This window comes from Gallinula chloropus (genome assembly GCF_964237585.1).
Source record: "Gallinula chloropus genome assembly, chromosome: 36".
NCBI classification, from domain to species: domain Eukaryota; kingdom Metazoa; phylum Chordata; class Aves; order Gruiformes; family Rallidae; genus Gallinula; species Gallinula chloropus.
Genome location: NC_140121.1, coordinates 366,062 through 388,177, shown reverse-complemented (window position 1 = coordinate 388,177; position 22,116 = coordinate 366,062). Strand labels below are relative to the sequence as shown.

The window sequence follows — 22,116 nt, the reverse complement described above, 5'->3', positions numbered from 1 at the left end:
CGGAGGGCTGACTCCCTTCCTCCCCACACCCCAACCCAAGGGCAGGTTGGATGGTGGGTGGGATTGGGGTTGGGGGGGATCCCCCCCAAAGGCCTCTCTGGTTAATGGATGGAGCAGCAGGGACTCATCCTTCCCCGGAGAGAGAGGACAGGGGCTCTGAGGAGTGGCCATCATCCCTCTACATCCCCAGCGCTGGGATGGGTGACGATGGGCTTGCGGTTGGCAGGACATGAGCGCTCTGGTGGCAGCCCGGATGAGACACATCCCTTTGGCCCCCGGCTCCGACTGGCGTGACCTGCCCAACATCGAGGTGCGGCTGTCGGACGGCACCACCACGCGCAAGCTGCGCTACACGCACCACGAGAAGAAGAACGGCCGCAGCAGCTCCGGCGCCTTGCGGGGTGTCTGCTCCTGCGTCGAAGGTGGGTGGTGTTGTCTCCCCAGAAATCAGCTGTGGATGCTTCTTCATCCCTTCCTCGCTTTCCACATCCTCCCTCATCCTCTCTCCGTGTGCCCAGGCAAGCCCTGCGACCCCGCGGACAGGCAGTTCAACACCCTCATCCCTTGGTGTCTCCCGCACACCGGCAACCGGCACAACCACTGGGCCGGGCTCTATGGCCGCCTGGAGTGGGATGGCTTCTTCAGCACCACCGTTACCAACCCTGAGCCTATGGGCAAGCAGGTGGGTGCCGCCGCGGCTCTCCCGCCTGCCGGCTGTTGCCGAATGGCTACCGGAGCTCTGGACTGTTTGGGTTTCTTCGGTGCCGTAGGGTCGGGTGCTGCACCCGGAGCAGCATCGAGTGGTGAGCGTGAGGGAGTGCGCCCGCTCCCAGGGTTTCCCTGACACCTATCGCCTCTTCGGGAACATCCTCGACAAGCACAGACAGGTGAGGGCCACCCGCTCGCGGTCATGGCGGACCACCCTCCTCATTGCCGCCATGGCGTCCCCTTGGCGGTGGCGTAATGGCGTCCCCTTGGCGGCGGCGTGGCGGCGCTCGGCGTTAACCCTCCCTCTGTCGCAGGTCGGTAACGCAGTGCCTCCTCCTCTAGCCAAAGCCATCGGGCTGGAGATCAAGTCGTGTGTGTTGGCGAAGTTGAGAGAAGACATGGCGGGTAGGCCCCGTGGCGCCACACGCCGCCATTCCCCTACCCTGCGCCGCACGCCCCGGCCTCAAGCCCTCCCTTGGGATGGCGGCGGGGTGCTGATTTAGGGCTGGGGGGGGGGCACAAGGGGCAAGATGGGGTCTTGCAACATCACCCCCTCCTCTATCCCCAGAAACCAGCGCCCTGGAGAAGATGGAGACCACGGCAAGCGCGGAGTGAGGCGCGGCCTCTCCTCCGGCGCCAGGACTCCCAATCATGCACTGATTTATTTTAACGCCCTTTTCTTTGTTTGATCATTTGATTTCATTTTTGGGGGGGGGAGTTGGTTGATTTTGGGTTGATTTTGGGGGGGATTTATTGTTAGTTTGGGGTGGGGGGGCAGGGGTCTTGGTGGGGGTATTTGAGGGTTTGTTTTGGGTTTGTTTTGGGTTTTTTGGGGGGTTATTTGTTGTTTCTTTTTGGGTTTTGGGGGGGTTGTGTGGGGTTTTTTGTTTTCTTTTTGGTTTTTGAGTGTTTTTTTGGTTTTTAGTGGTTTTTTGTGGGGTTTTTTGGGGGTACATGTGGGTTTTTTTAATTTTTTGAGTGTGTTTTTTTCTTTTTGGAGGGTTTTGGGGGGGTTGGGGGGTACATGTAGGGTTTTTTGGGATTTTTTGTTTTCTTTTTGTTTTTTGAGAGTGTTTTGTTTTCTTTTTGGAGGGTTTTTATGGGGTTTTTTGGGGGTACATGTGTTTTTTTGGGTTATTTTTTAATTTTCTTTTTGCTTTTTGAGTGTTATTTTCTTTTTGGGGTTGTTTTGGGGGTTTTTTTTGGGTTTTTGTTTCTTGAGTGTGTTTTTTTTTCTTTTGAGGCGCTTTTGTGTGGGTTTTTTTGGGGTACAAGTGGGGTTTTTTGGGGTTTTTGTTTCTTGAGTGTGTTTTTTTTCTTTTGAGGGGTTTTTGTGTGGGTTTTTTTGGGATACATGTGGGGTTTTGGGGTTTTTTTATTTTCTTTTTGCTTTTTGAGTGTGTTTTTCTTTTTGGGGGGTTTTTGTGTGGGTTTTTTTGGGGTACAAGTGGGGGTTTTTGGGGTTTTTGTTTCTTGAGTGTTTTTTTTTCTTTTGAGGGGTTTTTGTGTGGGTTTTTTTTGGGATACATGTGCGGTTTTTTGGGTTTTTTATTTTCTTTTTGCTTTTTGAGTGTGTTTCTTTGGTTTTTTTTTTGTGGGGTTTTTTTTTGGGGTACACGCTGGGTTTTTTGGGGGTTTTTGTTTCTCGAGTGTGTCTTTTGCTTTTTGGGAAGGGGTTTGTGTGGGGTTTTTTTGGGGGGCACGTGTGTTTTTGGGGGGGAGTTTTGTTTTCTTTTGGGGATTTTGTTGAATTCCCTGCCCCCCCAACCCCCCCCCCCCCTCACCCAGGGACCCGCTGTGACCTGTCCCACCCTCCCAACCCCGCTCGTGTCTGTCTCCTGCCGCTGTCTGTGATGGTCGAACTCCACTACCGCCCCGGGGATCCCCCCCCCCGCCCCAGCAGAGCCCCGTGGGCGCCCCCAGCCCTCCTGGCCCTGCCCTGGGGCCGCCCCGCGCCCTGTTTTTACGCCGCATTGTACTGAAAATAATAGGCCGCTTTGTACAAGTGGGAATTGATACTTTATGTAGTTTTTATATGTTGTAATATTTCTTCAAATAAATCTCTCCTATAAATTATACCCCCCGCCCCGCCCCGCCCCGCTCCGCTCCCTCGGGCCTGGCCTAGGCCGCGGCCCGCGCCTGCTGCGGCGTCGCCTGGCAACCGCTTCCCGCCATGCAGCGCGGCCGGCGGGCGCCTGGCCGGAAGTGGCGTAGCGCCGCCGGAAGCGTGGCACCTCTTTCCGGTGGCTGGACGGGAGGGAGGTGGAAGCGCGATGCCGACGGGAGACTACGAGTGAGCGGCCCGGGACGGGGCCTGGGGCGGGACAGGGCCGGGACGGGGCCTGGGAGCGGCGAGGGGCGCCGGGACGGGCCCGGGACGGGGCCTGGGGCGGGAGAGGCCCGGGAGCGGCGGGGGGAGGCGGGAGAGGCCCGGGAGCGGCGGGCCGGGGCCTGGGAGCGGCGGGGGGGGGGGGACGGGACGGGGCCTGGGGGCGGGACGGGCCGGGGAGCGGCGGGCCGGGGGCCGGGCCGGGGCCTGGGAGCGGCGAGGGGCGCCGGGACGGGCCCGGGCCGGGGCCTGGGGGCGGGAGAGGCCTGGGAACGGCGGGGGGGAGGCGGGAGGGACCCGGGAGCGGCGGGGTGGGGGGGCAGATGGGACGGGCCCGAGACGGGGCCTGGGTCCGGGACGGGGCCCGGGAGCGGTGGGGGGAGGCGGAACGGGGCCCGGGAGCGGCGGGAGAGGCCCGGGGGCGGCGGGGGGAGGCTGGCCCGGCCCGAGCAGCGGGGCCGTAGCTGAGGAAGGCCTGGGGGGGGCGGGTGGGGAGCGCGGCTGGGGCCCGGCGGCAGCAGCTGTGCGGCCCCAGGGGCCTTTGGCGGGGCCGTGGCGGTGGCAGGGGAGGGAAGGAGGGAAGGGGAAGGTCCCCGGGAGGATGGCCCGGCACAGGGCGGGGGTTTAAGGCTGTGCTCTCTCCGCAGCTCGAAGCCCAGCTGGGCCGACCAGGTGGAAGAAGAGGGTGGAGAGGACGGTGAGTGTCTCCCGCCGCGGGCCCGCCCCCTCCCCCTTCTCCTGTTGCTCCTCCTGCTGGTAACTGGGGGTGTTTTATCGGGAGAAAACAGCAGCAGCTGCTCCCAAACCAGCGTGGGGACGGGTCTGTGCGTTGCCTGGGGCTCAGAACAGGCTGCTGGGCTGAGCCTTGGCGAGCAGAGTGTCCCAGGCCCAGATCAGGGAGCAGGACGCTGCTCACCACCCTTACTCCACCTACTTTAAGAGTTGGAGAAGCTCAGGGAGTTGGTTCTTTGGCCTTTTTCCTATGCTTAGAGAAGAAACAGCCAGGGATTAGCTTCTCCCCTCTCTTTTTCTGGCAGACAAATGCATCACCAGCGAGCTGCTGAAGGACATCCCCCTGCCTGGGGTGCTGGGGGGCAGCCTGAGCGCTGAGGCCGAGCTGCTGAAGGGAGGTGAGAGCTGGCTGAAGTGGGGGGCTGTTTCCCTGCCACCTCAGCTGCTTGGAACGTGCTTGTGCAAGGCCTTTGACACCATCCCCCATCACATCCTTACCTCTAAACTGGAGAGATGTGGAGTTGATGGGTGGAGCATCCAGTGGATAAGAAACTGGTTGACAGAACGTTGGTGGTCAGTGGGTCTGTGTCCAGGTGGAGGCTGGTGACAAGTGGGGTCCCCCAGGGGTCTGTCTTGGGACTGGTTCTCTGTAACATCACATGGGTGATGGGATTGAGTGCACCCTCAGCAGGTTTGGGGGTGACACTAAGCTGGGTGGTGTGGTTGACACCCTAGAAGGAAAGGAGCCATCCAGAGGGATCCTGACAGGCTGGAAAGATGGGGGAACCTACTGAGGTTCAACACTGCCCAGTGTCAGGTGTTGCACTTGGGCTGGAGGAATCCCAGACCCAGATCCAGGCTGGGAGAAGAGCTCCTGGGGAGCAGCCCTGAGGAGAAGGACCTGGGGGTTCTGGTGGGGGAGAAGCCTCACATGAGGCAGCAGTGGCTCCTGCAGCTGGGAAGGGCGATGGGATCCTGGGCTCCATCAGCAGAGGGGTGGCAGCAGGGACAGGGAGGGGATTGTCCCTCTCTGCTCTGCCCCAGCTGGAGTCCTGTGTCCAGAGCTGGGGCCTCCCCAGTACAAGGGAGATGGGGAACTGGTGGAGAGGGGTCAGAGGAGGGACATGGAGATGCTCAGAGGGCTGGAGCAGCTCCCCTACGAGGAGAGGCTGAGGGAGCTGGGCTGGGTCAGCCTGGAGAGGAGAAGGCTGTGGGGGGACCTCACTGCAGCCCCCCAGTCCCTGAAGGGAGCAGAGGAACAGGAGGGGAATGGGCTTGTTAAAGGGCAGAGACTGGCAGGACAAGGGGGGTGGATTAAAACTAAAGGAGGGAAGGGTTAGATTAGATATTAGGGGGAGGTTTTTCACAGAGAGAGTGGTGAGGGGCTGGAAGGGGCTGCCCAGAGAGGGGGTGGGTGCCCCATCCCTGGGGGTGTCCAAGCCCAGGTTGGCTGGGGCCCTGGGCAACCTTGTGTAGCTCCAGGCCTGGAGGTTGGTGTCCCTGCCTGTGGCAGGGGGTTGGAGCTCTGGGACCCTTGGGGTCCCTCCCAACCCAGCCCAGTCTGGGATTCTATCATCACCCCACTGTGCCCCCTCCCCTTCCCCACAGGCCCCCTCCCCTCCCCTAAAGAGCTCATCAACGGCAACATCAAAACCATCACCGAGTACCGCGAGGAGGAGGATGGGCGCAAGGTGAAGGTGAGTGGGGGGTGACCTGGGTGGGGTCTCCTGGCTTCTCCCTTGCTGCTGAGCTCCCCCTCCTCACCCTCTCCCCTCCTGGAGCCCCCCATGCTGGGCCCACCCAGGCCTTGTGCCCCCCACCCCTGTGTCCTGTGGTGCTCAGCGGCTCCCCGGTGCCCCCCCAGATCATCCGCACCTTCCGCATCGAGACCAGGAAGGCTTCCAAGGCCGTGGCCAGGAGGAAGGTGAGTGTGTCCCAGAGGAAGGCTCCCCAAGAGCTTCCTCCCCTCCTATTCCTCATGAGCTCCCTCCAACCCCTTGGGAAGGGGGGAGCGTTTCCCCTTCCCCCCACCTCAGCTCTGCTCAGTGCCTGGAAACGTACCTGTTGAGTTCACACACACCCCCCTCCCCAATTTTTCCCTCTTCCCTTTTCTCCCCAGAACTGGAAGAAATTTGGGAACTCTGAGTTTGATGCCCCTGGCCCTAATGTTGCCACCACCACAGTGAGCGACGATGTCTTCATGACCTTCATCACCAGCAAGGAGGTGGGTGGAAGGTGGTGGGTGGGGGTGCTGGTGGGCAGCCCCCCAGCTTGCTGGCAGAGCTGGTGGGACTCTGAGGAGGGGTCTCTCTGTTCCCCTTCCAGGACCTGAACTGCCAGGAGGAGGAGGACCCCATGAACAAGCTGAAGGGGCAGAAGATCGTCTCGTGCCGCATCTGTAAGGGCGACCACTGGACCACCCGCTGCCCCTACAAGGACACCCTGGGCCCCATGCAGAAGGAGCTGGCTGAGCAGCTGGGGCTGTCCACAGGGGAGAAGGAGAAGCTGCCTGGGGGTATGTCCTGGGTGGGGGGTGACCCATGGTTTGGCTGTGGGGGTGCTGACCCCCTCCCCTTCCCTTCCCAGCTGCCTGGGGGTACGTCTTGGGCACGGGGTGAGCCATGGTTTGGCTGTGGGTGCTCTTACCCCCTGCCCCTCCTCTCTTGAGCTGCCTGGGGGTACGTCCTGAGTGGGGGATGAGCCATGGTTTGTCTGTGGGTGCTCTCACCCCCTGCCCCTCTTTCCAGCTGCCTGGGGGCACATCCTGGGCATGGGGTGAGCTGTGGGTGTGCTGACCCCCTGCCCCTCACCTCTCCAGCTGCCCAGGGGTACATCCTGGGTGGGGATGAGCTGTGGGTGCTCTCACCCCCTGCCCCTCACCTCTTCAGCTGCCTGGGGGTACGTCCTGGGTGGGGGATGAGCCATGGTTTGTCTGTGGGTGCTCTCACCCCCTGCCCCTCCCCTTCCCAGCTGCCCAGGGGTATGTCCTGGGTGGGAGGTGAGCTGTGGTTTGGCTGTGGGTGCTCTCACCCCCTGCCCCTCCCCTTCCCAGATGCCTGGGGGCACATCCTGGGCAGGGGGTGAGCTGTAGTTTGGCTGTGGATGCCCTCACCCCTTGCCCCTCCTCTCTCCAGCTGCCTGGGGGTACATCCTGGGCAGGGGGGTGAGCTGTGTTTTGGCTGTGGGTGCTCTCACCCCCTGCCCCTCCTCTTTCCAGCTGCCCAGGGGTACATCCTGGGTGGGGGGTGAGCTGTGGGTGCTCTCACCCCCTGCCCTTCCCCTCTCCAGCTGCTTGGGGGTACATCCTGGGCAGGGGGTGAGCTGTAGTTTGGCTGTGGGTGCTCTCACCCCCTGCCCCTCCTCTCTCCAGCTGCCCAGGGGTACATCCTGGGTGGGGGGTGAGCTGTGGGTGCTCTCACCCCCTGCCCTTCCCCTCTCCAGCTGCTTGGGGGTACATCCTGGGCAGGGGGGGAGCTGTAGTTTGGCAGTGGGTGTGCTGACCCCCTTCCCTCCCCAGAGCCAGAGCCGGTGCAGGCTCAGCAGAGCAAGACAGGCAAGTACGTCCCCCCCAGCCTGCGGGACGGCGCCAGTCGCCGCGGGGAGTCCATGCAGCCCAACCGCCGCGGTGAGTGAGTCCAGGCCCAACCCCCCTGCCTGTGCCAGAGGCCCTGGCTGTGCCACACGTGCTGCCTGTCCCCCGTGGCCCTGACTCTGTCACCCTTCCCTGTCCCTGCAGCCGATGACAACGCCACCATCCGCGTCACCAACCTGTCCGAGGACACGCGGGAGACCGACCTCCAGGAGCTGTTCCGCCCCTTCGGCTCCATCTCCAGGATCTATTTGGCCAAGGACAAGACCACTGGCCAGTCCAAGGTGGGTACAGGGGGGGTTTGCTCCTCGAGGAGGGGGTCAGGAAGAGCCTTCCCAGCTCCCTGAGGGTGGGGAGGGGCAGGGGTAGGTCAGACCCTGGGGAAAAGCCTTTCCCCAAAGAGGGGTCAGGGTCTGGACAGGCTGCCCAGGGAGGGGGTTGGGTCACAGAATCATCACCAGGTTGGGGAGAGACCTTTGAAGATCACCCAGTCCAACCATTCCCATCCTGTGCTAAACCAGATCCCCAAGTGCCTCATCCACCCTTTTCTTGAACACCCCCAGGGATGGTGACTCAGCCCCCTCCCTGGGCAGCCTGGTCCAGCCCTGACAACTCTTTAATTAACAAATTCTTGTCTAATATCCAATCTGCCCCTGCCCTGGCACAGCTTAGTGCCATTGCCCCTTGTCCCAGCTCCTGTCCCCTGGCTGAAGAGACCATCCCCCACCTCTCTGCACCCTCCCTTCAGGTAGCTGTAGGTGGGGAGAAGGTCTCCCCTCAGCCTCCTCTTCTCCAGGCTGAGCATCCCCAGCTCCCTCAGCTGGATTCACCCTCCAGCCCCTTCCCCAGCCTGGTTGCCCCTCTCTGGACTCACCCCAGGACCCCAATGTCCTTCTGATGCTGAGGAGCCCAGAACTGGTCCCAGCACTCCAGCTGCAGCCTCCCCAGTGCCCAGCCCAGGGGCACAATCCCCTCCCCAGCCCTACTGGCCACACTGGTTTTGATACAAGCCAAGATGCCATTGGCTTTCCTGGCCAGGCAGGCACACTGCTGGCTCATTTCATCCTGCAGCCACCCAGGGATGTGGGGGGAGGAAGCAGAGCCAGGGCTGGTTGGATTAGCCCATCTCAAGGAGCTTTTCCAGCCCAGGGATCCCCTCTCACCCCTCTCCCTCTCCCCCTGCCCCAGGGTTTCGCCTTCATCAGCTTCCACCGCCGGGAAGACGCCGCTCGCGCCATCGCCGGCGTCTCCGGCTTCGGCTACGACCACCTGATCCTCAACGTGGAATGGGCCAAGTAAGTGTGTGTGTGGGGGGCTGCTCTGTGGGGGACACACTCTGTGCCCCCCAAGTGTTGCCTGTCCCCCCCCTTCCTCCCTCACCACATCCTTTCTCCTCCCCAGACCCTCCACCAATTGAACCCGGAGCCCTGGATCTGGTGGGAGCAGCTGGTGCCTCTAAATAAAGACACAGGGTCTGGAAGGCAGCGAGCGTGAGCTGAGCCTGTTTGGGGGGGGTCCTGGCCAGAGCTGGGGGGGTCCCCTCACTGCACCATCCTCTGGCAGAGCCAGAGCTGCCCCCAAAGCATGTGGTGCCTGAGCCAGAGCGGTGCTGGGGGCTTTAGAAGGGTGGGGGGGTCTCCCAAGGAATGAGGCCGTGTATGGGTGTGATTTTAATCCCCCCCCCTTCTCCCATGGGGGGGCAACACCCCCCCTTGTGCCATGCTGAGCCCTGAGGGGCTTTACCCCCTCTAACCACACAGAAAAGGGACCACCCAAGGAGGGGACACCCCACTTTGCCCCCCTCAGACCCCAGCACAGCCCAGACACCCATTCCAAGCAGTGTATTATTATTGCACAGGAGCAGGGACTGGGGGAGCAGGGATGGGGAGGGGGGGGATCCCCTTCCTCCTCCTCCCACCACCCCCAGTCTCAGCGTTTCCCCTTCGGGGTGTGTTTGGGCCGCCGGAAAATCGTCTTCCCCTTCGACAGCAGCTGCCCCCGCCCCCTCTTCGGCCGCGCAGCCGCTCGGCTGGAGCTGGGACCGGCCCCAGGACCAGCCCCCTCCCGGGCTGGGCGCTCCCGGTGCTGCCCCCGGTGCTTCCCCCCGGTCCTGCCCCGACCCTGGGGCTGTGAGTCCCTTGGTGCTGCTGCTTTTCCCTTCCTCAGTTTCCCCTGTGCCGGTTCTCTTTTCCTCCGTGCCCCCGGGGTTGGTTTCCCCCTCCTCCATCTCCCCACTGCCTTGGGGTGCTGACTGGGCTCGGCGTGGCGCTGACTGGGAACACTGGGCTGGGGCTGGTTGTGCCGCCGGCGCTTCCCCAGCGGTGCTGCCACCCCCGAGGGGTGTCGCTTCCTCTTGGTGCGGCTGGGAAAGAGATCTGGGGGGGGGTGGGAGAGGAAAAAGGGGGTGGGGGGCATGTGTCAGCGAAAAGGGGGTGTTGGGGGTGCAGGGGGTGGCCCCGGGGCTGCCGCCGCCGTGTCAGAGCGTTTACTTTGAACCGGCATCACCGGGAGCTCAAGGTTTTGGGTGTCATCAGCCACCGGCGGCACGGCACGGGGTGGGAAGGTGGGGGGACAGGAGGAGGGGGTGGGATGCTCGTGTCCCCCCCCTCTCACCCCCAGACTCACCGGTATCGGGCTCCTGGCCCAGCTCCTGCCGGTAGTACTCGGCGTCGCTCTCCTCCTCCTCCGACTGCTCGGCTGCCTCCGGCTGCTCCGGTGCGCCGGGATCCTCGGCGTCGCTGTCCCCGTCCTGCTGCCGCTTGCGCCGGATCCCCGCCAGGCTCTTCTCCCTGCGGCAGCGCCGGAGGAACGGGCTGAGTGGCTGGCTGGGAGCTGCTGGAGCCCGGCACTGCCGGAGCCCGGTGCCACCAGAACGATCCCGGTGCTGCCAGATCCCAGTGCTACCAGATCAATCCTGGCACTGCCAGACTGATCCCGGTGCTACCGGATCCATCCCGGCGTTGCCGGAGCCCAGTGCCGCCAGATCGATCCCAGTGCTACCGGATCTATCCTGGCACTGCCGGAGCCCGGTGCTGCCAGATTGATCCTGGTGCTACCAGATCCAGCTTGGCACTGCCAGAGCCTGGTGCCACCAGATAAATCCTGGTGCTGCCAGACTGATCCCAGTGCTACCGGATCCATCCTGGTGCCACCAGTTTGATCCCGGTGCTGCCAGATCCAGCCTGGCACTGCCAGATTGATCCCAGTGCTACAGAATCCATCCCAGCACTGCTGGAGCCTGGTGCCACCAGATCGATCCCGGTGCTGCCAGTTCGAGCCCGGTGCCACCAGTTTGATCCTGGTGCTGCCAGATCCATCCTGGCACTGCCAGATTGATCCCGGTGCTACCGGATCGATCCTGGTGCCGCCAGATCGATCCCGGTGCTGCCAGATCCCAGCACTGCTGGATTGATCCTGGTACTGCCAGTCCAATCCTGGCACTGCCGGATCCCAGCCCCACCCTCACCTGTGCGCCTCGCGCTGCCGCCGCTTGCGTTCCACATCCGCCTCCTGCTTCCTGCGCCGCTCGGCCTTGAGCCGCAGCTTCGCTTCCTTCCGCGCCAGGATCTCCCTCACCTCCTCCTCCTCCTTGTGCACTTAAAACAGACCAGGATGGGGAGGGGGGGACAGGATGAGACCCCCCAGCCTGAGCCTCCCGCCGGCTGGTTCCCGGAGCCGGGCGGTTGCCGGAGCCGGGCTGGGCGGCGCCGCACTCACCAAAGCTGTGGAAGAGCACGTTGCCCTGCGCCAGCCCTTCCTCCACCTTGATGAGCTGCAGTGTCATCCGTGGCCCGATCTATGGTGGGGGGGAACACAGAGAGGACCCCTCCTCAAGCCCTGTGGCCCCCCCTCCCCGTGCCCTGCACCCCGTGCCGGTGCCACACGCACCTCGGTGAGGCGCACGGCGCTCTGCTGAGCCTTCATGTTGCCTCTGCCCGCGTAGGCCTGCGGCAGCTCCAGCACGTTGTGGGTCCCGTCCTGCTCCGCTTCGCTCTCCGACAGGTTCACGTCTCTGTTGGGGGGGAAGAGGAGGGGGGTTGGGGGGAGTGGGGGTGTTGAGGGGGGCTGGGGGACACCCCTGTTCCTCTCCCCCTTCTCCACCCGCCCCCCACGCACTTCACCAGCAGCTCGCTGATGTCCTCGAAGCGGCTCATGTTGGGGAACTTCTCCTGCAGCAGCTTCTTCAGGCCTTTGCTCACCCCCACGGGCACGACCTTCACGCTGCTGCAGAGAGGAGGAGGAGGAGGAGGAGGAGGAGGAAGAAGGTCTCAGTGTCATGATTGGGGGGCCAGAACAAGCAAATCGGGGGCCTGACACTCACTAGTGCCTGAAGTCCAGGAGCTGCGTCTGCGCGTCGTAGGTGATGAGCAAACACCTCTTGATGCTGTTGAGGTTGACCTGGGGAGGAGGAGGAGGAAGAGGAGAGGGGGAAGAGGAGAGGGGGAAGAGGAGAGGGGGAAGAGGAGAGGGGGAAGAGGAGAGGGGGAAGAGGAGAGGGGGAGGAGGAGAGGGGGAGGAGGAGAGGGGGAGGAGGAGAGGGGGAAGAGGAGAGGGGGAGGAGGAGAGGGGGAGGAGGAGAGGGGGAAGAGGAGAGGGGGAAGAGGAGATGGGGGAGGAGGAGATGGGGGAGGAGGAGAGAGGGTGAGGAGGAGGAGAGAGGGTGAGGAGGAGGAGAGAGGGTGAGGAGGAGGAGAGAGGGTGAGGAGGAGGAGAGAGGGTGAGGAGGAGGAGAGAGGGTGAGGAGGAGGAGAGAGGGTGAGGAGGAGGAGAGACTCAATATATTGCTGGAACCGCTCTGGGAAGCCTGGAGGGGGCAGGAAAAGGGGCTGGGGGGGTTGGGGGGAGGGGAGGGAACCCCCCATCCCCCCCTCATCCCCCCCCCACTCACCCTGTGGACGTTGATGGAGGGGAACATGCCCTGGAACATGGTGGCCGCGAGCTTGAGCTGCATCTGCTGCAGCCCCAGGTTGCTGAGCACCAGCAGCGGGGGGTGGGTGAACTGCTGCTCGTGCATCCGGTGCCGCTTGAGGGACGAGACCACGTCCCTGATCAGGGAGTACTGGGGGGACACGGGCACGGGGTGAGGGGGGGACATGGGCATGGGGGGGGACACAGGCATGGGGTGAGGGGGGGGGACATGGGGAGGGGACACGGGCACGGGGTGAGGGGGGGGGGCATGGGGAGGGGACACGGGCACAGGGTGAGGGGGGTGGGACATGGGCATGGGGGGGGGACACGGGCACGGGGTGAGGAGGGGACATGAACACGGGGGTGAGGGTGGGGGGGACACAGGGGTGGGTGAACTGCTGCTCGTGCATCCGGTGCCGCTTGAGGGACGAGACCACGTCCCTGATCAGGGAGTACTGGGGGGACACGGGCACGGGGTGAGGGGGGGACATGGGCACGGGGTGAGGGAGGACACGGGCACCGGGTGAGGGGGGGGGACATGGGCATGGTGGGGGGACACGGGCACCGGGTGAGGGGGGGGGACATGGGCATCGGGGGGGGACATGAACACGGGGGTGAGGGGGGGGACACGGACATAGGGCTGGGGAAGGGGGACATGGCCATGGGGGGGACACGGGCATGGGGGGTGGGACACGGGCACCGGGTGAGGGGGGACATGAACACGGGGGTGAGGGTGGGGGGACACAGGGGTGGGTGAACTGCTGCTCGTGCATCCGGTGCCGCTTGAGGGACGAGACCACGTCCCTGATCAGGGAGTACTGGGGGGACACAGGCATGGGGTGAGGGGGGGGACATGGGCATGGGCGGGGGACACACAGGCACCAGGTGAGGGGGGGGACATGGGCATGGGGGGGACACACGGGCACGGGGTGAGGGGGGGGGACATGAACATGGGGGGGGGGGACACGGGCACGGGGTGAGGGGGGGGGACATGAGCATGGGGGGGGACATGGGCACGGGGTGAGGGGGGGGACATGGGCATGGGGTGAGGAGGGACACGGGCACCGGGTAAGGGGGGGACATGGACACGGGCACGGGGTGAGGAGGGGGGGGACACAGGCATGGGGGGGGACATGGGCATGGGGGGGGCACGGGGTGATGGGAGGACACACAAGGGGGGACATGGGCATGGGGTAAGGGGGGGGATACGGGCACTGGGGTGAGGGGGGGACGACACAGCCACGGTGGGGGGGACACAGGGTTGGGGAAGGGGGACATGGCCACAGGGGTGAGGGGGGGGGGACATGGGGGGGGGGCGCGGGTACATGGACACGGGGAGCATCACAGACACAGGGGTGAGGAGGGGGGACACACATGGAGGGGGGGGCCCATGGACAAGGGGGTGAGAAGGGGGGGGGACACGGGGGTGGGGAAGGGGGACACGGACATGGGGGTGAGGAGGGGGGACACGGTGGGGGACATGGACACTGGGCTGAGGAGGGGGGACACGGGGGTGAAGAGGGGGGTACATGGACACGGGGGGACACACACGGGGGTGGGGAGGGGGAGACGCTGCAGGATACGAGGATGAGGAGGGGGAGATGCTGGGGAAGCAGAGGAGGGGAGGGGGGGAGTTTTGGGGGGTGGGTTTCCCACCTTCATCACTTTGAAGGTCAGCGTGGGACCCCCGGGCAGCCGGAAGAGTTTCTGTGGGGGTGGGGAAGGGGCGCTCAGAGGCTGTGCCGGGCCTGACGACCCCCCCTCACCCCCCCCCACTCCCCCCTCACCCCCCCCAGGCGCATCAGAGCGTTTACTTGGGCTGGGATCACGGCCAGAGCTCAGCCAGGGTTGTCATCACCTGCCCCTGGGGCTGGGGAGGGGGGGGGAAAAGCCCCCCCAAGGGAGCTGGGGGGGGGAGGAGGGAGCCCCCCAACCCCCCGGGGGTCTCTACTCACGAAGTTGATGCTGGAGGAGGACTTGGTGAAGAGCAGGAAGTGTGTCACACCCAGCGGCCCGGCCACCGCCACGAAGTCCTTCAGGGAGTTGTTCTTCCGCACCTGCGGCACCGGCACCCCCTGAGTGACCCCCCCGAGCACCGGACCCCAGCCCGGGCTCTGGTGATGGGCCCCTTCCCCCTCCCTGTCCCAGGGCTCCAGTTCAGGACCCGTTCCCCCTCCCCCCATCCCAGGGCTCCGGTTCAGGACCCGTTCCCCCTCCCCCCATCTCCCCCTCCCACGGGCTCCGGTTCCAGGCCCATTCCCCCTCATCCCGGTCCCCTCCATCCCCCTCCCATGGGCTCCGGTTCCAGGCCCATTCCCCCTCGTCCTGGTCCCCTCCATCCTCCCGTCCTGGGGCTCCAGTTCAGGACCCGTTCTCCCTCCCCCCAGCTCTGGTTCCAGGCCCGTTCCCCTCGTCCTGGACCCCCCCCCATCCCCCTGTCCCAGGGCTCCAGTGCAGGACCCGTTCCCCCTCCCCCCATCCCGGGGCTCTGGTTCAGGACCCGTTCCGCCTCCCACGGGCCCCGTTCTCCCTCATCCTGGTCCCCTCTGTCTCCCTGTCCCAGGATTCCAGTTCAGGACCTGCTCCCCCTGTCCCCCCTCCCATGGGCTCCGGTTCCAGGCCCGTTATCCCTCATCCTGGTCCCCCCCATCCCCCCATCCCAGGGCTCCAGTTCAGGACCCATTCCCTCTCCCCCCATCCAGGGGCTCCGGTTCAGGACCCATTCCCCCTTCCCCCGCCCTCCCACGGGCTCCGGTTCCAGGCCCATTCCCCCTTGTGCTGGTCCCCTCCATCCCCCTCCGGGGCTCCAGTTCAGGACCCGTTCTCCCTCCCTCCCCCTGTCTCAGGGCTCCAGTTCAGGACCCATTCCCTCTCCCCCCATCCCAGGGCTCCAGTTCAGGACCCATTCCCTCTCCCCCCATCCCGGGGCTCCAGTTCAGGACCCGTTCTCCCTCCCCCCATTCCCCTCCCACAGGCTCCGGTTCCAGGCCCGTTCCCCCTTGTCCTAGACCCCTCCCATCCCCCTGTCCCAGGGCTCCAGTTCAGGACCCATTCCCTCTCCCCCCATCCCAGGGCTCCGGTTCAGGACCCATTCCCTCTCCCCCCATCCCAGGGCTCCGGTTCAGGACCCGTTCCCCCTCCCCCATCCCAGGGCTCCGGTTCAGGACCCGTTCCCCCTCCCCCCATCCCGGGGCTCCAGTTCAGGACCCGTTCCCCCTCCCCCATCCCAGGGCTCCGGTTCCAGGCCCATTCCCCCTCGTCCTGGTGTCGTTCCCCCCCCCATTCCCCTCCCGCAGGCTCCAGTTCAGGACCCGTTCTCCCTCCCTCCCCCTGTCTCAGGGCTCCAGTTCAGGACCCATTCCCTCTCCCCCCATCCAGGGGCTCCAGTTCAGGACCCATTCCCCCTCCCCCCATCCCAGGGCTCCAGTTCAGGACCCATTCCCCCTCCCCCATCCCAGGGTCCCAGTTCAGAACCCACCCCCTCCACCCCATCCCAGGGCTCCAGTTCAGAACCCACTCCCTCCACCCCCATCCCCCATCCCCAGGGAGCAGAGGCAGCCGCCCCCCGCCCCGTCCCCGCGCTCACCGTCAGGGCCCGGGCCGTGTAGGGCTCCATCACCTTCCGCACGTCGGTAACGAGCTGCCGGACGCTCCTCCCGACGCGCCCGCGGTGGAAGACGAAGGAGTGGGGGACGGAGCCGAAGTCCTGCTGCGCCTGCTGAAGCGCCGCCGCCCGCTCCTTCTTCTGGTTCTTGCTCTGCGGGGGGTGGGACGTGGGGCACCGGGACCGGCACCGGCACCGGCACCACCCCTCGGGCCCGGTACGGCCGGGTCATGGCCCGGGATGCCTCAGCCTGGACCCGCTCCTGGTGATGCCCCCGGTCCTGGCCCTGGGTTGGTCCTGGGACCTGGCCTGGTCCTGGCCCGTACGTAGCCCTGGTTCCGGTCCCGGGTCCTGCCCCCGGTGGTCCCTGCCCGGTCCCCATCCCACCCCCGTCCTGTCCCTACCCCCGGCCAGATCCCGATCCGGATCCTGCCCCCGGTGGTCCCTATCCCGGTCCTGGTCCCCGGTCCCCATCCCGTCCCTGGTCCCGGTCCCCATCCCACTCCTGGCTCGGTCCATGTCCCAGATCCTGCCCCCGGTGGTCCCTGTCCCGGCCCCGGTCCCCATCCCGATCCCGGTCCCAGATCCTGCCCCCGGTGATCCCTGTCCCGGTCCCGGTCCCCATCCCGTCCCCAGTCCCAGATCCTGCCCCCGGTGGTCCCTGTCCCGGCCCCGGTCTCCGGACCCCATCCCACCCCCGGCCCAGCCCTACCCCCGGCCAGATCCCAATCCGGATCCTGCCCCCGGTGGTCCCTGTCCCGGTCCCGGTCCCCATCCCGTCCCCGGTCCCAGATCCTGCCCCCGGTGGTCCCTGTCCCGGCCCCGGTCTCCGGACCCCATCCCACCCCCGGCCCAGCCCTACCCCCGGCCAGATCCCGATCCGGATCCTGCCCCCGGTGGTCCCTATCCCGGTCCTGGTCCCTGGTCCCCGGTCCCCATCCCGTCCCCGGTCCCGGATCCTGCCCCCGGTGCTCCCGGCCCCGGCCCGCCCGTACCTTGCTCGGCCGCCCCATCCCGCCGCCGCCGCCGCCGCCGCTACCACGTGGCCGCGGCCACTTCCGGCGCGCAGCCTCCCGCCCCGCTCCCTCCTTGCGTCACTTCCGGCCGAGCCCTTCCCGGCGCGCCCCGCGCCGCCACCCCTCGTTGCCATGGTTACGCGGCCTCCTCCGCTTCCCCGCCCCAGGCCCGTCCGCCCTCCCCACGCCCCCTCCCACCCCTTATCACCACCGGCGCGAAGGTCACTGCGAGGTGGGGGCGAAACCACAGGCTTTACTGGAGCTCCCCAGTGCCCCCCACCTCCCTAGGGCTCCCCCCGCCCCAGCTCCACACCCCCAGACCCCCCAATCCCACCAGGCCCACACCTCCCCAGGATACCCCTCCCCACCTGCCCCCCGCCCCGGTGCCCATCGCTGGGGGCGATGCCGGGGCTGAGGAGGGGGGGTGCAGGGTGTAACCATGGCCCCTTCCCCAGCTGTGGAGGAACCCAAACTCCCCCCCTCGTTGCCATGGTTACGCGGCCTCCTCTGCTCCCCCCCCAGGCCCATTCGCCCCCCCCACGCCCCCCACCCCTTATCCCCACCGGCGTGAAGGTCACTGCGAGGTGGGGGTGAAGCCACAGGCTTTACTGGAGCCCCCCAGAGCCCCCACCTCCCTAGGACTCCCCCCGCCCCATCTCCACACCCCCAGACCCCCCAACTCCCCCCCCAATCCCACCAGGCCCACCCCTCCCCGGGATACCCCCCCCCCACCTGCTCCCCGCCCCGGTGCCCATCGCTGGGGGCGATGCCGGGGCTGAGGAGGGGGGGTGCAGGGTGTAACCATGGCCCCTTCCCCAGCTGTGGAGGGACCCCAACTCCCCCCCCTCGTTGCCATAGTTACGCGGCCTCCTCTGCTCCCCCCCAGGCCCATTCGCCCCCCCAACCCCCCCACCCTTTATCCCCACAGGCAGGAAGGTCACTGCGAGGTGGGGGCGAAGCCACAGGCTTTACTGGAGCCCTCAGAGCCCCCCACCTCCCTAGGACTCCCCCCGCCCCATCTCCACACCCCCAGACCCCCCAATCCCACCAGGCCCACACCTCCCCGGGATACCCCTCCCCACCTGCCCCCCGCCCAGTGCCCATCGCAGGGGGCGATGCCGGGGCTGAGGAGGGGGTGTGCAGGGTGTAACCATGGCCCCTTCCCCAGCTGTGAAGGGACCCAAACTTCCCCCCCCGTTGCCATGGTTACGCGGCCTCCTCTGCTCCCCCCTCAGGCCCATTCGCCCCCCCCACGCCCCCCACCCCTTATCCCCACCGGCGTGAAGGTCACTGCGAGGTGGGGGTGAAGCCACAGGCTTTACTGGAGCCCCCCAGAGCCCCCCACCTCCCTAGGACTCCCCCCGCCCCATCTCCACACCCCCAGACCCCCCAACTCCCCCCCCAATCCCACCAGGCCCACCCCTCCCCGGGATACCCCCCCCCCACCTGCTCCCCTCCCCGGTGCCCATCGCTGGGGGCGATGCCGGGGCTGAGGAGGGGGGGTGCAGGGTGTAACCATGGCCCCTTCCCCAGCTGTGGAGGGACCCCAACTCCCCCCCCTCGTTGCCATGGTTACGCGGCCTCCTCTGCTCCCCCCCCCAGTCCCATTCGCCCCCCCCAACCCCCCACCCTTTATCCCCACAGGCAGGAAGGTCACTGCGAGGTGGGGGCGAAGCCACAGGCTTTACTGGAGCCCCCTAGAGCCCCCCACCTCCCTAGGACTCCCCCCGCCCCATCTCCACACCCCCAGACCCCCCAATCCCACCAGGCCCACACCTCCCCGGGATACCCCCCCCACCTGCCCCCCGCCCCAGTGCCCATCGCTGGGGGCGATGCCGGGGCTGAGGAGGGGGTGTGCAGGGTGTAACCATGGCCCCTTCCCCAGCTGTGGAGGGACCCCAAACTCCCCCTGGGGACACGGGGCAGCCCCGGCTCAGAGCGGGGTGACCCTGCGTCGGAAGCAGCCGCAGGTGAGGCAGCGCAGGGCGGCCACGCTGAGCTGGAACAGGGGCCCGTAGCTGAAGAGCAGCCGGTAGTAGGTCCTGACCGACAGGTCCCCCGAGGGGTCTGCGTACTTGAGAGCCACCAGCGGCGTGTAGAGCCGGTTGGTCTGCGTGCGGAACGCGGGGCGCCGGGCTGCGATCACGCTCACGATGGCCTGTCAACCCAGCCCAAGGAGCTGAGGGGAGGGCGTGGGGGGGGCAGCTAACGGTACCCCTGCCCCCTCCTCAAAAAACAACCCCCACTCCCCACCCATCCCAGCTTCCCACCCAACTGCTCCCGGCCCTGCACCTCGGCTACGGCGGCGGGGCTCTGCCCCAGCGTGGTGAAGATCTGGTGGGAGGCCGGTAGGTACACGTCCTTGAAGTACCGCACGGTGGCCGGGTCGGCGCCGGGGAATTCGGAGCGGGAAACCTCCTCCATGAGCTTCAGCTCGAAGTCGGTGTTCACAGGGCCGGGTTCGACCATGGAGACGCTGTAGGACCGGGGTGGGGGCTTAGGGTGGGGGTCTACAGCTACCTTTAAACACTTTGGGGGACACCCCCCCCCACCCTTTACAGCCCTTCGTGCTCACAAGACGTTGAACTGCAGCAGCTGCACGGCCAGGCTCTCGCAGAACCCCTCCACGGCGAACTTGGAGGCGGCGTAGACGTCGTTGAAGACGATTCCTGAGGGTGGAAAAGGGGCTGGAGCTCAGCAAGACCCCCCCACCTCCTTCCCCTGCCCGCAGTGGGACCCCCCAGCCCCGCCTCACCCTGCAGCCCCATAACGCTGCTGACCACCACGATGTGGCCGCTCTGCCGGCGCTTCATGTCGGGCAGCACGGCCTTGATCATCCTCACCGCGCCGAAGAAGTTGGTCTCGAAGACGCGCTTCATCTCCTCCACGCTGACGCTCTCCACGGGCCCCACGTGCCCCACGCCGGCGTTATTCACTGCGACAGGGCGTGGGGAGCGCTTAGGGACCCCCCTCCCCACGTCACCCACACCCCTCTACCCATCACCCAGCTCACCCAGCACGTCCACCCGGCCCCCGGGGATGCTGCCCATGCACTCGGCCACCGAGCTGTCGCTGCAGACGTCCAGGCGCTGGATACTCAGCGTCTTCCCCAGCGCTGACCCCGCTGCCTCTTCCAGCTTCTCCTTCTTGCGCAGGTCCCGCATGGTGGCGATGACTGGGGGTACCCCCAACCCGGTCAGGGGGCCCTCAGGAGCCGGTGGGGGGGTCGCAGGGTCAAGCCCAGATGTTGTTCCCTAAGCTGCTTGGGTAACACGGCCTTTAATCCGCCCCCCCCCAGGGTTAATCCGCAGCCGTGGGGGCTGCACACGCGTGTGTAAGCGTGTGGGGACCCACGTGTCTCACCCAGAGGGAGCGTGTCCCGGGGGGGCTGCCCCATAGCCCCAGCACCCCTCCCTCTTGCAGGGTGATGGGTGGGGGGGCTGGAGTGCTGGGGGGGGGTGGTGGGGTGGTCCTGGAGCTCAGGGTCACGAGACCTGAAATCCCAAGGGGCTGCACGGTGAAGGAGGCTCTGGGGGTTGGATGGGGTATGGGGACCCCCAAACCCAGCACCCTCCCCCCCTGTCCCAGGGTGGGCTGTGGGCCCCTGGCCCCCTCCTCACCCTGGAAGCGCTGCTGGGGGTCCTGTGCCAGCCGGACGGCGACGGCCAGGCCGATGCCCGAGGAGCAGCCGGTGATGAGGACGGTGCGGGGCGCAGGGGAGGCCATGGCTGCCCCGGCCTCGGGTCCAAAGGCTCTTATGGGATCAGGACCCGGCGTCACGTGGGAGCCGGATCAGCCTCCGGGGCAGCCTGGGGAGGGCAAGGGGGGGTGCAACGGGCCGTGGGACCCCTCCCCGCCCAGCGTGGGGCATGTGGCGTGGGGACTGTTAGTGAGATGCCCACCCTGTAGCCCCCCCACCCTGTCCCAGGGGTCTGGCTGGGGGGAAACTGAGGCAAGGGGGTTGAAGGTTGGGGAGGGGGCTGCACTGCATCTAGCTCCCTGGGTCGGGGGGAGGCAGGGATGGGGTTTGGAGGGCTGGGGGTGCTGGTGGGGAGGCAGGGACTGGGTTTGGGGGGCCAGGGGTGTCGGCAGGGAGGCAGGGACGGGGTTTGGGGGGCTGGGGGTGCTGGTGGGGAGGCAGGGATGGGGTTTGGGGGTCCTGGGGTGTCAGGGACTGGGTTTGGGGTGCCTGGGGTGCTGGTGGGGAGGCAGGGACGGGGTTTGGGGGTGCCAGGGGTGCTGGTGGGGAGGCAGGGACGGGGTTTGGGGGGGCTGGGGGTGCCGGTGGGGGGGGCTGGTTACTGCAGAGACAGGGGTAAATATTTACCGGGCTGGGGGAGCAGGGGGGAGGTGGGGGTGTGGGGGGAGCTGGGGGAGCAGGGGGGAGGGGGGGGAGCGGGGCCGGGCAGCTCTGACTCAGGCGATGAGGCAATGGGGGGACTCGGGCCAGCCCGGCCCCGGGGGGCTCCACAGCCGGGCGGCAGCTGCACCGAGGGGTGAATGGAGGGGGGGGGGGCCCCCCAACCCCCCCTGACCTCCCCTCCACGGTGGGAGTGCGCTGGGGGGCTTTGCACCCCAAAGCGTGCTGTGCCTGCTGTGGAGATGGGAGTAGGGGGGCTTTGCACCCCAAAACCTGCCCTCTTCACTGGGGGGCAGGGGGCTCTGCACCTCTAAACCTGCCCTCTTCACTGGGGGGCTTTGCACCCCAAAACCTGCCCTCTTCACTGGGGGGCAGGGGGGCTCTGCACCCCTAAACCTGCCCTCTTCACTGGGGGGCTTAGCACCCCAAAACCTGCCCTCTTCACTGGGGGGCAGGGGGGGCTTAGCACCCCATAACCTGCCCTCTTCACTGGGGGGCAGGGGGGCTCTGCACCCCTAAACCTGCCCTCTTCACTGGGGGGCAGGGGGGCTTTTGCACCCCATAACCTGCCCTCTTCACTGGGGGGCAGAGGGGCTGTGCACCCCATAATCTGCCCTCTTCATTGGGGGGCTTAGCACCCCAAAACCTGCCCTCTTCACTGGGGAGCAGGGGGTCTTTTGCACCCCAAAACCTGCCCTCTTCACTGGGGGGCTTTGCACCCCAAAACCTGCCCTCTTCATTTGGGGGGCAGGGGGGCTCTGCACCCCAAAACCTGCCCTCTTCACTGGGGGGCAGAGGGGCTGTGCACCCCAAAACCTGCCCTCTTCATTGGGGGGTTTTGCACCCCAAAACCTGCCCTCTTCCCTGGGG

The 22,116-nt window shown here is 66.2% G+C and overlaps 4 protein-coding genes across 6 annotated transcripts in view; 2 read left to right on the top strand and 2 right to left on the bottom strand.

Moving 5' to 3' along the window:
• The window catches only part of DNMT1 (DNA methyltransferase 1), a gene marked incomplete at its 5' end in the record, with an annotated part of 20,597 nt that extends 19,198 nt beyond the window's left edge, over window positions 1-1,399 (top strand). The window contains 5 exons of the mRNA XM_084277791.1: window positions 227-422; window positions 519-682; window positions 771-887; window positions 1,023-1,113; window positions 1,277-1,399. Of these exons, the coding sequence (XP_084133917.1) occupies window positions 227-422; window positions 519-682; window positions 771-887; window positions 1,023-1,113; window positions 1,277-1,323 (615 nt within the window). The 3' untranslated portion in view covers window positions 1,324-1,399. The remainder of the gene's footprint in view (window positions 1-226; window positions 423-518; window positions 683-770; window positions 888-1,022; window positions 1,114-1,276) is intronic.
• A 1,546-nt stretch (window positions 1,400-2,945) lies between these two features.
• EIF3G (eukaryotic translation initiation factor 3 subunit G) lies at window positions 2,946-8,842 on the top strand (the record flags this gene model as incomplete). 2 transcript variants are annotated; one of them, XM_084277829.1, is made up of 11 exons in its annotated part: window positions 2,946-3,001; window positions 3,685-3,734; window positions 4,075-4,167; window positions 5,378-5,466; window positions 5,634-5,693; window positions 5,889-5,993; window positions 6,095-6,284; window positions 7,287-7,394; window positions 7,506-7,642; window positions 8,547-8,653; window positions 8,760-8,842. In XM_084277829.1, exons 1-11 carry the CDS (start codon window positions 2,982-2,984, stop codon window positions 8,773-8,775), a joined length of 975 nt encoding a protein of 324 aa, XP_084133955.1. In that variant the 5' UTR covers window positions 2,946-2,981. The 2 variants fall into 2 exon arrangements, with proteins under 2 accessions (XP_084133955.1, XP_084133956.1); XM_084277830.1 differs by lacking the exon at window positions 8,760-8,842 and having other exon boundaries at window positions 8,547-8,657.
• A 352-nt stretch (window positions 8,843-9,194) lies between these two features.
• Window positions 9,195-16,897, bottom strand: LOC311203174 (suppressor of SWI4 1 homolog). Of its 2 annotated transcripts, none has more exons than XM_084277820.1 (12): window positions 16,866-16,897; window positions 15,853-16,023; window positions 14,222-14,323; window positions 13,923-13,973; window positions 12,247-12,417; window positions 11,680-11,756; window positions 11,475-11,582; window positions 11,247-11,370; window positions 11,076-11,154; window positions 10,825-10,954; window positions 9,984-10,147; window positions 9,195-9,733 (listed from the first exon to the last, which is right to left on the bottom strand). In XM_084277820.1, exons 1-12 carry the CDS (start codon window positions 16,881-16,883, stop codon window positions 9,288-9,290), a joined length of 1,641 nt encoding a protein of 546 aa, XP_084133946.1. In that variant the 5' UTR covers window positions 16,884-16,897; the 3' UTR covers window positions 9,195-9,287. The 2 variants fall into 2 exon arrangements, with proteins under 2 accessions (XP_084133946.1, XP_084133947.1); XM_084277821.1 differs by having other exon boundaries at window positions 12,247-12,381.
• Window positions 16,898-18,660: 1,763 nt separating this feature from the next.
• On the bottom strand, window positions 18,661-20,624 carry RDH8 (retinol dehydrogenase 8). The gene is made up of 6 exons (XM_084277831.1): window positions 20,507-20,624; window positions 19,900-20,061; window positions 19,642-19,821; window positions 19,462-19,555; window positions 19,179-19,362; window positions 18,661-19,044 (listed from the first exon to the last, which is right to left on the bottom strand). Exons 1-6 carry the CDS (start codon window positions 20,610-20,612, stop codon window positions 18,820-18,822), a joined length of 951 nt encoding a protein of 316 aa, XP_084133957.1. The 5' UTR covers window positions 20,613-20,624; the 3' UTR covers window positions 18,661-18,819.
• Between the last annotated feature and the right edge of the window lie 1,492 nt (window positions 20,625-22,116).

Bases quoted from the DNA above. Each gene is read 5' to 3' on its own strand.
- LOC311203174 (XM_084277820.1), bottom strand. The intron at 11,583-11,679 runs GTGAGTGTCAGG...TCCTCTCTGCAG, and splicing joins CTCCTGGACTTCAGGCACTA to CAGCGTGAAGGTCGTGCCCG. The intron at 11,371-11,474 runs GTGCGTGGGGGG...CCCCCCCAACAG, and splicing joins ATCAGCGAGCTGCTGGTGAA to AGACGTGAACCTGTCGGAGA.
- RDH8 (XM_084277831.1), bottom strand. From the start codon at position 20,612: ATGGCCTCCCCTGCGCCCCGCACCGTCCTCATCACCGGCTGCTCCTCG. The intron at 19,822-19,899 runs GTGAGCTGGGTG...GCCCTGTCGCAG, and splicing joins GGGCCGGGTGGACGTGCTGG to TGAATAACGCCGGCGTGGGG. The intron at 19,045-19,178 runs GTGCAGGGCCGG...CTGGGTTGACAG, and splicing joins GCCCCGCCGCCGTAGCCGAG to GCCATCGTGAGCGTGATCGC.